This window comes from Podarcis vaucheri (assembly GCF_965113315.1).
Source record: "Podarcis vaucheri genome assembly, chromosome: 5".
Taxonomy (NCBI): domain Eukaryota; kingdom Metazoa; phylum Chordata; class Lepidosauria; order Squamata; family Lacertidae; genus Podarcis; species Podarcis vaucheri.
Window position 1 is genome coordinate 40961625 of NC_138763.1, and position 15419 is coordinate 40977043.

The window sequence follows — 15419 nt, forward strand, 5'->3', positions numbered from 1 at the left end:
GAGAACAAAAGTTACGCACAGGAGAATCCTTTGCAGCTCCAAGTGGCAAACAATACCTTGTGAAATCTTACCGAATCATCTTCAATGATAGCTGCGGAGTCAAAGAAATCTGGCCTCAATTCAGCTCTTTCTCGTCTGTTTCTTGAAGGGGGCTGGAAAAAAAATATTTTGTCACTGTCAGAGGCAGCAGGAGCAGCCAAGACAGCAAGCGTTAGGAAGGACTTTCTGTCTATTCCTAGCACTAACAGCAACTAATGTGAATTAAGAGCAATCTGAACAGTAAATGGCAACACATAACCAACAAGAAGAGATCCCTGAATATAGAAGTGAGAGATAGCTCAGGATAGGAGACCAGGGGGGCAGGGAGCCCAACCTACTATAGAAAAAACAACCAAGCAATGAAATTAAGAAAAAAGACAGAGCATACTAACAAAGCACAAATACAGAGAGAGAGAAAAGCAGATTGTGATCCCCCAAGGCAAGTCTGGACATGCAAGCCCCCTGAATGATCTCATCTCAAAACATCTAGGACAGCTCAGAGGTGTCCTAGAGCTCAAACGAGCTCTATATTTTTTATTTCTATTACAGTACTCCTATGTGACTAACAACAGTAGCAAATTCTTGTACCCCAGTCACTGGGCGGCTTTCAACGAAGTATAAAGGGACACACCAAAAATTAAAATCTTCCTAAAACATGCTTGTCTTCAGATGTCTTTGAAAAGCCACTAAGTGAGGATTTACTGACCAGATCAATGACCATGGTGTCTTCAAATTCTTCATTCATGTCCTCTAACTGGCCTCGTGAAGACATCATTACATCTTCAAAGATGGGCTCAGCATCATCCTCCATTAGACCCCGCCTTGTTGGGAGAAAAAAGGAATATGAATACGTTGGTAATGAGAATAAACATATAATTGTTGGTCTTACTGGGTAGATAGAGACTGAAGCATAGGATACTGTTGGCATCTGTCTGTATCAAGAGACAATGGGGTGCAGCTCTGGGGCTGAAGTGAAATCACTGTGTTAGTAGAAATGAAGTGACCTCCCTGGGGTGCAAGCCTAGGCAGAGTGTTAAGGAGGTCATCAGCTGCCCCAATGACAATACTACCTTCTCTGCCTCACTGTTGTGGTCCAAAGGAAAGCAGGGAAATACGTTTGGCACTAGTTTGGCTACAGAAGTTGCCAGAAGGAGGAATATAAGGCATCATCCAACTGTTTTTGGGACTCCACTCTCAATTTCTGTAGGGCTTACCCCTTAGCCTTTTCTTCTCCCAAGGATATGCCGCAAGCAGCAGAGATTTAGGATCAGTCTTCCTTCTCGTACGTAGGCTACCTTCACATCTTGACAAGCCCCATCTGCCCCTCATTTCCCTCTACAGCATGTGGAGAAACTGCCTTCTTGACCACTGGACCCACTATTGGTCTTGTCCACTCAATCTGCTGGAGCCTATCTTTACACGCAGGGGAGTCCCTAACTCACCAAGGGTTTGAGACCCATAGGTTACCCTCACCTGGCTTAGCTGGCCAATCAAAGCTGTTCCTGACACAGCCTGACAGCTTCTAGGAGTCTTAGGTGAGTGCAGGGTGGGGACCAAAGATGGACAAGCTACCCCCGAAGGAGCACATGTCCCCCATCAGATACCACCCCTCCCTTAAGCATAAGATAGGGAAGCTTGTTACTGCTCTTGCTCTTCCTCTCCACAAGGAACTAAATCAGTCTCCATTTACAACATTGTTATCCATGAGCATGTGGACCTCTGTTTGATTTCCACAAGAAAGAACACCCGTCCCACTTCTCAGAAATCTTCTTGCATCTATAGAAGCATGGTCTGCAAAATTATGAGACTCAATGGATGCATAAGTGCAAATGCCTCATCTCAATTTTAAAATAATAAAAAAAGAAAAGCTTTTTACCACTGAGATGCAGATATTTGCCAAAGCACTTGCTCAACACAATTGGCCTACTGTACCACTTGTGGTTAAGCCTTTAGGTATACTCAATTCTTTTAATGTACTTTAATTCTGTTCAGCAGAATACAGAAGCTTGCACATCATTTTAGCTCTATAATTTAGGTACTCCAGCACCAATCACATGCAGACATCCCAAGATAAGCCAACCTATGACATAAACTAGGGCCTGCAACAAGTCACATTAATGCAACTTTTAGCCAGCAGAAGAGACTACCATCACTGTTGCACAAGTACACAGTACAGCTGTAGTGCTCAACAGTGTTTACCAATCCAAATGTCAGTTATTACGCATACTGTGGGCAAGCCTTATTCCACATCATAGCTTTGTTTGTGCGCGCTGTATATCTTTCTAGAGTTGCTGGGAGCCAAGTGGGTACTAATACAACTAACCAAATTTCGTTTACAAATCACTGAATTATTAGTGTTTATCTAACTTAATTCAGCACTGGGATCTGAATACTTACACTGCATGCCTTACACCACTTCGTCCTTTCATGTAGCTCATTCCCGTCCTGTCCTTTCGACTTAAGTCTTCTAATTTCTGTTGGCCCAGCCAAGATATCTGCATCTGAGGACTGGAGAATATGGTCACTCAGTCACAGGATGGATGCCAGACATATTTTTATGTTACCTTGAACCAGTTACCATCTCTTAAGACTAATCCACCTCACTAGGTTCTTGTGTGGATAAAAAGGGCAAGGGAAAGAAAAGAATGTATCCCACTCCTAGCTCCTGGGAGAAATGAAATGATAAAAACGTGATAGTAAAGCAGAATACCCCCCCCCTCGTTTTTTTACACTGGCTCCACCCTTCCAGGGTGCAGCACTTAAAGCACAATATTTTGTGCCTCAGAAAAAATACAATACTTTACCCTGGTTGTTTTTGCCATGTGGAATGTGATTGCATTATCTATCACAAGTTCTGTTTTTGTCTGGAAATCTTTTGTTTTGTCTTTTAGGAGAAAGGCGCAGTTGTGCTGCCAGTCACAACTTGGTGATATTTTTAAACAAACAGAAAACTTTAAAGAATACTTGGGAAGCTCTGCACTAAACTCCCCCTTGCCAAATTCCTTTGTTTCAGTTCAGAAATGCAAAGAACAGGAAGACTGCATTTTTATTAGTTTTATGAAAGTGAGTTTTTAAATTAAGCTTTTCTGGTAGAATTTTCATTCCAGCAGCATTTTAAATAGGAATTTCCTTTTACAAGGGAAGCATCTCATTGGTACATACTTGTGCAAAAAATCCTGCTCAGATCCAGGTTCTGACTCGTGTTCCTGAATTTGCTCCCCAATTTGCCGAGTGTTCTCTCTCAGCACCGTTGATGTGAGTTGTGGAGTCTGTAGAGCACCTGGAGTTTGGATGCTGTCATTTCTATTCAGCCAGGAGCCTTCAATATTCTCATCTGACAAAAGATAATAAACTATTACACACCACAAAGGTTTGGTGCTATTGCCATTTTTAACTTGTGCAGATAATATACCATTTATTTTAAACAGTTTATAAAAATTCAGTTTTCTGTCACATTGAACAAATGAAGGTTAATAAATCTAGCATTTTTCTTCAGGTTGAGCTCTAATGTATTACTTCTGTGCCATTAAAAAGACACCAGCTCTACAACAGAAATGTTTATTGCATAATCTACTTTTCTTCACAGACATATTGTAGGCATTAGGATTTCAGCATTATAGGGGATTTTTTTTCATATGGTGTTTGCATCTCTTGGTTAATTTGAGTCTTGAGCCAAAGGGCTTATCTCCTTTGACAGGTAGCATGCTTATGTTTTTTATGTTTTTTGTTTCTTAAACTTACTGTGCTAGATTATATTGATGTTACTTTGTTGTGTCCTTTGTTTATAACCTTTTCATAATAAACCCATTTTGAAAAGTTGCATAGACATTGCAAAATAACAAAATATTAATAATTGAGGAACCCCAATCTCCTACCCAACTGCTTGTGAAACCTTAAGCAAGCTGCTCTGCAGGATATAATTTTTTTGAATATTTCATACCAATCTGTTTAATATATAAATATAGCATCTGGTGATCTTGGCAAGTGAATTTTGTGTCATTCCCCCAAATCCACTAATTTGCCTGACTTCTTGATACAAGCAGTATATTGACCTTTTAGGATTACTCTAAAAAATCTGCAAAGCTTTCTACATTCTCACTGCTCTTACTTCCTCTTTCTCTTGCATGTGGAACCAAACCCATCTGATATACCTTCAGTAGAAGCATGCGTACACACATTTACTCAATTACCTCTATTGCTACACTAAGAGAAGGTCCCTACAAGATTTGGTCTATTCACTTTTTCAAACAATCTCAAGCTGAGATATTTGGGAAACAGGATAAACTAGCAAGCAGTCTTGCCCAGACTAATCTCAGTCTAAACAGATAATTTCCCCATCCTGGGAATCTTACCTAAGAGAAAACAAAATTTATATGCCACAATGTTTGCTTTTATAGTTTTGAGACCTGCCAATGGCTCTCTTATATCAATAAAACCTTTAAGTATGAAAAGATCAGACAAACTCAATACTGCAAATATCTGAAAGACCACCTTAATCCTGGCAAGCTTTCTTGGGTGTTAAGATCAGCAGAAGGGTTCTCTCAGTAGTTCTGCTACCTGCACAAGTGCGGGGAAATAGTGGCCCAGAAGAGGGATTTCTCTGTGGCAACCCCTAAATTGTGGAACTTCGTGCAAATTCCCTACAGAGTTCTCACTTATGCTGAAGATACCTCTGTGTCCTGGTTCTTGACAGTTACTTGGTTTTGTAGGATCCATCTCTTTGATTTAATCTATCTTATTCTCTTTTGTTTAGAACTGTATTACTTGTTTTTATAATTGAATATGTTGTTGTAACAGGCCCTGAGACCCTATGGTGAAGGGCGGGTAATAAATCTTATAAACAAAGAAACAAAGATCTGTATACTAGAAGCTACCTATGCACAATATGAAGTAACTTTATGAAAGTGCTTTACTCATACAATGTAAAAATAGGACTTTTAATGAGATTCAAAGCCACTAGAATCTCCAGGAAAGCTTTGACTAACTTCTGTGAAAAGGCCTGGGAGGTTTTTATTTTTATTTTTTGCTTTTTCTATTTCTGCCTAAATAATGGGTTGTTTAAATTTCGACCCTTGACTCCCTTGCTGTCAAATGATGTTCCAATAAGAGATGCCACTCTCATATCCCAAGGTCTATTTCAATAGCGTGAAGTCAAAGAAAGTTTCACTTTTTTGTCAGGTGCAATTCTGGTCCACTAAGTAACAGGCATTCTTCAAACCCATACTTACCCTCAACTCTTTTCTTGTGAAGCGGAGGCCGGCCTTTCTTATTTCTCACTGAAGAGGCTTTGCTGCTACTGCTTCCACTATTTACAGACATCCTATCATCTTCCCCACCTGTAACTAATGAATTTCTGTAGGAAATCAGTGGAAGCCATACATCTTCCCTCCTCTCCATCATTTGTTCTGTTAGGAACTTCTCCAGGTAAGTGTGACTGGCGGCAGGAGAAGACAGCAAGAGGGTAAATAAATGAAATATGAATAACATAGCTTTTGTAATAACAGTATCACTTCTGCCTTAATTAGCCATCAGATCTTCTGCATTATACTAGGGTCATGTACATTCAGAGGGAAATTTACCCTGACTGTTTGTAGGGGAGTAAAGTTTTCCTGCCAATAGCTAAAAACTGATGTATTTGGGGGGTGGGGTTATGTGGGGTGGACACATATAGGGATTCCCATGTGCACATGTAACGTATTAACAAAACTGCACACACAAACACTATGAAATAGACTCCCTTAGCTACTTGGTTTCATTTTTTTTTTTCCATCCACAAGAGCAGCAGAAATTTTCTGGTTGTTGCAGCTGGCAATATTTATATGCAGATTTAGAATATGCAGGCTCGGGCTGTGCAAGGTTATACAAGAGAATAATATTTATTTATTTAAAGATCAGTATATCCTCGTCAACTGCCCAGTGTCTTCTTCCAACCAAAGCTGCTATATAAGGATTAGATTTATTCCCAATACAGTTGTACCTTGGTTCGTGAATGCCTTGCGAGTCTAATCTTTTGGCTCCCAAATGCCACAAACCCAGAAGTGCTTCAGTTTGCAGGAGCTTCCTGTAGCCAATCAGAAGCCACGCCTTGGTTTCCGAAAGTTTTGGAAGTCAAACGGACTTCCGGAACAGATTCCATTTGACTTCCGAGGTAGCACTGTATCGCTTTTGTGAAGCCAAACTATCTTTTAATACAGTGGTGCCCCGCAAGACGAATGCCTCGCAAGACGGAAAACTCGCTAGACGAAAGAGTTTTCCGTTTTGGAGGTGCTTCGCAAAACGAATCTCCTATGGGCTTGCTTCGCAAGACAACAGTGTCTTGCGAGTTCCTGCTGTTTTTTTCCCCTTCCCCCCTTTTTCTAAGCTGCTAAGCCGCTTATCAGCTGATCCGATAAGCCGCTAAAAGCCGCTAATAGTGCTAATCCGTCAATGGGCTTGCTTTGCAAGACGAAAAAACCGCTAGACGAAGAGAATCACAGAACGGATTCTTTTCGTCTTGCGAGGCACCACTGTATTATTATTGACACTGTTCACAAATGTACTAAGCATATACACAAGGACTAAAAATCTGCAAAACCTATGTGCAAATAATTTATCATCTAAATTAGGGAGAAGAAGCCGTTTTTAAAGCATTATGCATAGTCAGAATACAATTTCAGCATCCTCAGGCTAGCACACAAACAAACTAAAGGGACTTGAGCCTGAAGACCTAGCTTGTAGAAGCAGTCCAACTCACGAGATCTTGCCAGTTCTTGCTCCCCCAACCCTCACAAAGAGGACAGGCGATCAGGAGGATAAGCCTCCTCTTCTAGAGTCAAGGTACATTATTTGTTTATTACCTGCCTACATTGCTTCAGAGTATGAGACAGGATGCTATGGAGACATGGTTTTAAGAATAGATAATCCATAGTTCCCTGAATCCAAACAGTTTGAACCCTTGTGGATTCCAAAGCCAGTTACAGAAATTGCCATTACACGTAATTTCAAACAGCAGATAATTCTTAGCTTCCTGTATACAGATCAATAACATTCCTCTTTAGCCAGGCATCCAACCATTAATCTATGGCCTTTTAAAAGCAGGGGTGAGGGCGTTATGATTTTTCTGTGATCATGTTTTTAATGTTGTACACTGCCCTGGAATCTTCAGATTAAGGGTGGTATATAAATGGAATAAACAACAGCAAAATAAACATACAATCAGGAAAACAGTACTTACACTGTCTTTTTGTCCTGCCGTAGGAGTTTAGAAGAAAATTCACTAAGCACTTCCAAGAAAGCAAGGTTAGGAGGAGGATATTCTTGGCCTTTCTGATTCTGATATTTAAAAGCAAATTCTATGCCATCTCTGTAAGAAGATTCAAAGGACATAACTGATTTATTTGCAACACTATACTGCCCAATAACTAATACTCTCTGTGCAGTGAACAGCTCAACATAAAAGCCATATTTCAAAAAACAAAACAAAATAAGGAAATGGAAATAGCCACAACAAATAATTGAACCACCACCAGCAAACTTTTTAAAAAGCACTAAAGGAGATTAAGAATTTTTAAAGTCTGGGACTAAAAGAAGTATAATGAAGGTGTCAAGTGAGCCTCTCTACAGAGGACATTCCACAACCAGGGCACCACCCCTGAAAAAGCCCTCCCTCAAGTATCCCACTCTCATCAAACTTCATTCTACAGGGGAATGTGGAAAAGGGCCTCTAAATATGACTTTAGAGTCTGGTATACATAGGAGGAGGCAATCCTTCAGGTACCCTGTGTCACAAAGGCATTTAGGATTTAAAAGGTAATGCCTAAACTCTGAAGAGGACTGGGAAGCATACTGGCAGCCAGTGCATATGAAAAATGAGGGACCTAACAGGCATATTGGTCAGTTCCTTTTAATAAATCTTGCCTGGTTTTGGACCAGCTGAAGTTTCTAGACTCTTTTCAAAGACATCCCCATATATAATGCACTGCTGCAATCTAAGTAGGACACCAGGGCATGAATAATTGTTATTTGGACATTTATCTGTCCATGTAACAGTTGAGCTCTTAGTCAAAGGTGATAAAAGGCACCGCAAGCCACTGAGACAATTTCTGTCACTTTAGGCACCAGAAGTCAAATGTTCCAGTTTACCACCCAATCTGACCGAGTCTAGAGAGGGAGATGGAATTGCTATACATCCCACATCCTTGATGAGGTAAACTAGTCAAGGATTTTAAAATATAAACCTAATACAAACAAATTTCTGTGTTTCTCTCCAACACCAGCATATTTCTCATAAGCATATATGCTGAATTCATAAATATAAAGAACAGCAAATTGCTGTTATTATTTGACAAACTGACACGATTCCACACTAAAAATCTCTCACACAGGTTAAGTGCCTTTTAATGTATCCCTTGCCACTCACTTGTGTAACGTGGCTACAGCCTCTCTCGTCTTGATCTGGTCCAGGCCAAAAGTAAGAGCAAACCTTCGGGCCAACTCTTTAATCCCACTGACATGGGCTGATGTCCTGTCCAAGTTAGGACCTTGCTCTTGAACAAGCTCATTAAACAGCTAAAGAAAGAAAGAATTGAATGGTTAAAATTTTAAACACAAGTGTTTCAAATGGAAGTCTGCAGCATATACATGGGTGTCAGCTGCCATGTAATAAATATCACAAGTTACAATTCTTGATGCCTAAGATTCTTACCTGCTGCAAACTGAGAATGAGGGTTTTTGCACACTGAATTTTATCAATTTGCCTTGTTTTACTCAGTGTCTCCTTAATTATATCCCCATAGTCATTGTAGTACTAAAAGAAAGAGAAAAAAACCACTCTTTTAGTTGTGACATGTAACATTTAGTCTTGACTATCTTCAATTTTATGTACTCTTTCTATACAGTGGTACCTCTGGTTACTAACTGAATTTGTTCCAGAGGTCCGTTCCTAAGCTGAAACCATTCTTATCCTAAGGTGTGATTTGCTAATGGGGTTTCCCGGTGCGCAATTTCTCTTCACATCCTGGGGCAAAGTTCACAACTAGGAGCAGCTACTTCTGGGTTAGCGGTACCAGAGGTACCACTGTATTCTGTTCCCCTTCAGTTGACAATGCTTTATAGTGAATTTAGGGATTTGTGATGTGCTGCAGTGGGGGAGGAGAGGAAGAGGAAGCCCTAACATGTCATTGGATGCCAATCAGAGGGCTGAATTCACACTCTTTGCTCCTTCAATGGAAGAAGCTTCCACACATAGAATAAGAACTCTGCTCATGGAAGGACTGTTTCCATGAGTGGCACTCTATTTCTATGAATGGAAGCTTCCTATAGATAGGGTTAGTCGGTTTCACATTGTTTGGGCCAAAGTGCTAGCAATCACTCCCAGACACCAATATATTTCAGTTGTATTATTACTAAAAATCTTGCAGGATTCATTAAACATAAAATTATAGAGTTGGAAGGGACTCCAAGGGTCATCTAGTCCAACCCCCTGCAATGCATGATTCAAGGATAATTAAGACTAGACAAAGTACTAACGCTGTCCAATAAGAGTATCATTCAAAACAAGGCAAAACCACATGCTGGAAGTTAATGCAGTTCACAGCACAAATCCGATATTATTATGAGAAATGAAACAATTATGGAACTATACCTTCATATAATGTTTGAAGATATCAGCTGCTGCATGCATGTCTACAATATCATAAATTATAAGTTTGCTAAAGGCAGCCAAAAGGTTTCTTCTCTTGTGTAAAGCTTCAATTTTATTAGCTTCATCCTCTTCATCTCCCTCTAGACATTAAAGCAGTAAACATATTTGTTACCTTTGAAACTGACATTGAACTCTACTTCACAAATTCAGCTGGCACTCAATACAATTCACTAAAATATGATTGGATGGTTTAAGTGGGATCACAGTCAGACAGCAATTTGGTGAATACTCAAAATGAATTATGAGTATTGGTAGGAGTTTGAACTCTGGAAGCTGAGCTCTCATTGTAACCAAGCCCCAAATTTGACATTTTGACTAGTCTAGTAGTTGCATTTGCACATCATAATAAAGCATGGTTTAGTGAAATATGCATGAGAAACAGCAGGCTTTAGCTCACACACTCCCTCCACCCTGTGGCTGGGAGGAGGTCCTCAGAAGCTTTGAGTTTTAGATAACAGTCATGCTGTCTGACACAACGAATTGTGGTTAATGTTATCCGTGGGCAGTTTCAGACAAGCCAACTTCAAACCCTACTTACTGGAGCTGTCTTGTTTGAACTAGCTGTGGTTAGTTTGAACACAATTCTACATCTGGATGATACAATGAACTGTTGTTAAATGAAACTGAAAATAAATGCTTTCAAAGTCCTCCTCATCCATTACATGGGAAGTGGTGATGGGAAAGCATGTGAGCCCAAGGCTCCCTATAGCTTATGCACATCATGAGAAACCATAGATTATTATTACATGTGAAGGTGGCAAGAATATCAAGCAAGTTTTTTTTTTTAAAGGAAGGATAGCGAACTGAAATTCTATGAAAAATTATTACATCTCAAATTGTTTTCTTTTACTAATCATAATTTTATTTGTTTGCCACCTTTCTATAGTTAAAACTATGACCAAGGCAGCTTACAACATAAAATATTTATATAAGCACAAATAAAAGCAGTCATAAACAATAAATAAAAATACAGTGGTGCCCCACAAGACGAATGCCTCACAAGACGGAAAACCCGCTAGACGAAAGGGTTTTCCGTTTTTCAATGCGCTTCGCAGGACAAATTTCCCTATGGGCTTGCTTCACAAGACGAAAATGTCTTGCGAGTCTTGAGATTTTTTTTCGCCCCCCCCCTTTTCTAAGCCACTAAACCTTTAATAGCCTTTTAGCAGCTAAGCCTTTAATAGCCGCTAATAGCGCTAATCCGCTAATAGGGTTGCTTCGCAAGACGAAAAAACTGCTAGACGAAGATACTCGCGGAACGGATTAATTTCGTCTTGCGAGGCACCACTGTACCTTAAAAGTACACAACCAAACTGAACAATTTCCACATAAATCATAAGCTCTAAAAATAAAGATACCCCCTCCTAAGCAATACTCCAACTGCGCACACCAAAACACTATCAATGCAATATAATCACTTCTGATATTACTTGCAAGACACTGGTGTGCAATGAGTGGTAGCATATACAACAGTGATGGGTGATCTGTGGCCTTCCAGATGTTGCTGGACTGCAACTCCCATCATCCCTGATTACTGGCCATACTGCCTAGGTCTATTGGGAGTTGGAGTAATCTGGAAAGCCACAGGTTCTCAATCTCTAATTTACAAGCTTGTGGTATGCTCATCCTCTCTGTGAAACAGATGAATTACTAATGATACCACATTTCACACTCCCATAAAGTAACCTAGAAACGGGGTTTAGAGGACAAAACCACTGATAAGGAAAGATAAATACGGGGAAATTATAGCCCATAAATGAAATAAACATGATAAATGGGTAAGGTGTGTTGTTATTGAAGCTATGTGCAAGTATAAATCAAGATAACAAACATTTACCCATGCTCTGATTCTCATCATCCTGGTCAATGAAGACATGGTCCATTACAAAGCTAAGGAGTTCAGACTGGAGCCCTGAATCTGGATTAAACACCAAAGGTTGAAGACCCTCCCTGCCTCCACTCATCAGCTGGTGGCTAAAAATCATCAACAGATCACAGAGCAGCATGAAAGCCTGGAATACAAAATAACTGCAGTCAATCACTCTGTAGACACCAAGAAAGGCTCAGATTCCAAATGAACAATCTGAAGCATGAGATTTCAACACAAGTATTTGGTGGATCACACAATTCAGCTGTTGCAGAGGAGAACTGCCAATTAAGGGCAATGTTGAACTAAGGAAAGCTGCTTTAGATGAAGCAGCAAGTTATTATTGACTTCTCTAAGTTATTCTTCAGCAATAACTGGGGTGCACATGTTGAAAAGGTTCAAAGCTGCATGGGTAATAAATCCTTGCCATTACTTCCCAGACAGCTGAAGAAAAGGTGTGTAATAGCTACTATAAATATGTGTGTGTGTGTCTATATCTATTTCTAATTCTATATCTGGAAAGAGATTCCTATTCCATCCCAATGCCTATGCACCATTCAGGAGCAGCTTAAGAATCAGATCATAGATTTCATGACCAAACCAATGAAGATGTTAATGGCATAATTTACCTTCCCTGCATCCACAAATTAACATCTGTTTGTTTGGTATTGTCACATTTCCACGAATTATTCTAGATTGGACACTTACCGTATTTTTTGCCCCATAGGGCGCACCTAGGTTTTTTTTGGGGGGGGAAATAAAGGGGGGGAATTATTTCCCCCCCAGGCGCGGGGCTGGCGCGGGGGAAGCCCAAACTTCCCCCAACCCCAGGCCCAAGAACAGCCTGCTATCCGCAAGCCTAGGGAGCCCGGCGGGAAGTTGCGCCGGTCTCCCCAGACTTGCGGAGAGCTGCGCGAAGCCCGGGCACGCTCTTCAGCACGCCCCAGGCTTCGGAATGCAGGCAGCTCTGCGCAGCCCTCAGGAGACCGGTGCGACTTCGCGCCAGGCTCCCTACGGCTGCACAGAGCTGCACGAAGCCCGGGGCTGCAGGCAGCTCTGCGCAGCCTCGGGAGACCGGCGCGACTCCCGAGGGTTGCGCAGAGCTTCCTGAAGCCTGGAGAGCGAGAGGGGTCGGTGCAAACCGACCCCTCTCGCTCTCCAGGCTTCAGCGACAGCCTGCATTCGCCCCATAGGACGCACACATTTTCCCTCCCATTTTTGGTTGTTTTTTAAAAGTACAGTATGAACTCTTGAATTCAATGAGAGTGGTTCTGACATTACATTAAACTTGAGTGCTTATGAGAGTAAAAGGAAGGAAGCGTCAAGGGAATGAATTGTCCACTGAATTTTGAAATGACACCTAGTTCTCGAGGTTACTTGCAACTAATTTTAATTAATTCCTTCTGTACATTTAAAGGTCTGATGAAAATAAAGGAAATCTAATTTTTGTGCTGCATGACATGATAAAAACAAGCTCTTTGCAATGAAGACACTTAATCTTCATCCAGAATCCAGTCACAGAAAATGAAAGCATCTTTGAATCTGTGGCTAATTATATTTATCCTCTGTGAAAGTTGTCCACAACAAACAAAAATGACTTTGGTAGGCAAAAAACAAAACACTTTTGCAAAATTTAACATGCCTGTGACTTTATTATTCATGTTAACCAAGGAGTGTGTGTGTGTGTGTGTGTGTGTGTGTGTTGTTTTAACATGGTGTAAAACACAGCTTTAAAATATTTACTTAAGTTTGACATGTTGAAAATTTGTTGAAATTTCTTTTACCTCTTCTTTGACTGGAGTGTTTACATTTGATAGACACTGTTGGCAAACAGCCAGAAATGATTTCACTGTTTTCCTCAACACCAACAAATCTTCCTGGAGCAAATATTAAACAGGAATTAATTGTTTACATATTAATCAAAGTTTGTCTAGTCAAGACCAAAATAAAAAAAGGATTATAGTAGGATTACTGAACAAACCCCCAGTCCATCAAGACAGCTACTGAGACAGACAGAAAGACAAAAGAAAACTAAACCAAATTACACTATTTATAAATAAAGTAATTTTTGGCCTAGACAAGGCTTGCAAGGTGGTTCAGAATCACTTTTTTAAAATTGTACTATAACACGACAGTAAGTTACAGAGACCTGTTAAAACCAGAGCCCAAGTAACAGGCATATAGTATGAAGGGACAGAAAAATATAATTTGTATAATCTAACAATACAATATTTGGGAGTTTTGTGTGTGTTTCTTTAAAGTGAAAAAAATGTGGAATATTGCCAGTTTCAGCAGATGGGCCTACTCAATCCTCTCCTCTTCCCAAGCTGCCTTGCTCCCCATGAGGTAAAAAACCAAAATAGAAACACAACACACAATAGAAACAGCCTCCTCTGAGACTGTTGATGCAGTTATTCTGGCCTTAACTCTGCAAAAATAGGAAGCTTTACTATCCATGAAGCCCATCATAATCACATACATTCTCAAAATTAGCAAGTTAAGACATCAGGGAGCAATGAGGTATAACAAAGAGAATGGATGTTACTTTTGCTGCAGACCAGAAAGCTCAATGAACAGATATGACTAATACCTTGATTGAAAAGTTCATACCTTTACATAGGCACTCAGACAAACAAAAATAACAGAAAGATCCTCTGCTTCAAGGGTGCTTCATCAATAAAAACAATAGAATGATCTATAGTTCTAAAACACAGCCAGCAAGTTAAAAGTGAAAGGGTCAGAATATAAGAGCTGCAACCATGAACAGGCTCTTTAAAAACCACTAAAAAGCACGGGAGAACAGGACAGGCATCACTTAGTGTCCAAAAGATAACGGATGGTACAAAGGACTAAAGAGGTAGCTTGATAATTTGGTTATCAAGCATTCCCTTAGAGGCAGGCCTTAATTCACATGAAGAAGTACGGTAATAGGAGAAAATTGCACTGTAATCTTGATTTTTCCATGGTAACTATTCCTGAACTTGATATGCAGAGGGTAGTTATAGTGAGTCTGTGAGGAAGCTGCAAGGCCTTCATATAAGAATCTGAGATTATGATGGATAAATCAAATTGACAAGGCTTAACAATGACTTCTGAAGCACATTCAAGAAGTTAAATCTTGTTCTTCTGTTCCAGCTAAGATAGCAAACTAGCACATGTAAACTTTGCTTCAGCCTAGGATACATTTTCTATCAGTGTCTAGATGAGATACTAGTCTGTCTGCTCTTTTAGCAAAAGCAAGTGCAAATGCATTAATATTTCACTTAATATATAGGGAAAATCTTGGACTCAAATTAATTCCTTTAAAAAATCTCTTATCTACCTCACTTATGTTCACAGCTGTATGAGTTGCTACATTGTAGAAATACTAAACAAAACTAACCATGCAATGATACATGAAAGGACACAAAGTGGAGAGCACAGCAGAATCAAATGAGTAACAACACCTTCAGAAAGATTAGAATCCAAATGTTTCTTACTTTTGAAGGAGATCCTTCTGTTATCTTTACCAGCTGCCAGAGAATAGAATAATGGGAACACTGAAGAGCCTGCACCACTATCTGAAACAAAATGGACATAAAATGAAGACAGAAGTGCAAAGTTATGCAATTTGGAACATAAATAGTTTTTTGTGGGGAAACAGCAGTGTTGTTTTTTTACCCCCCCCCTTTTTTTAGTATACTTTAGGGGCCATTTACTTATCTTTGAAGCTAGAAAAAAAACTGAGACTTTCACAGTAGTTTAAAACAGTGATCAAGTTTTAGGCAGTACAGAAACATATACTGAGTATTCTGACTTCTGGTTTCAGCCAGGTGATTCCCAAACTAGAAA

The 15419-nt window shown here is 39.9% G+C and overlaps 1 protein-coding gene across 1 annotated transcript in view; it reads right to left on the reverse strand.

The window, feature by feature from the left end:
• STAG1 (STAG1 cohesin complex component) overlaps positions 1-15419 on the reverse strand; it is a 103989-nt gene that overhangs the window by 2181 nt on the left and 86389 nt on the right. Inside the window, exons 22-33 of the mRNA XM_082221711.1 lie at positions 15068-15148; positions 13373-13465; positions 11559-11733; positions 9662-9801; positions 8723-8824; positions 8438-8586; positions 7253-7381; positions 5268-5473; positions 3202-3373; positions 2437-2547; positions 746-860; positions 72-152 (exon numbers count right to left, since the gene is read on the reverse strand). Coding sequence (XP_082077837.1) covers positions 72-152; positions 746-860; positions 2437-2547; positions 3202-3373; positions 5268-5473; positions 7253-7381; positions 8438-8586; positions 8723-8824; positions 9662-9801; positions 11559-11733; positions 13373-13465; positions 15068-15148 — 1554 coding nt within the window. The remainder of the gene's footprint in view (positions 1-71; positions 153-745; positions 861-2436; positions 2548-3201; positions 3374-5267; positions 5474-7252; positions 7382-8437; positions 8587-8722; positions 8825-9661; positions 9802-11558; positions 11734-13372; positions 13466-15067; positions 15149-15419) is intronic.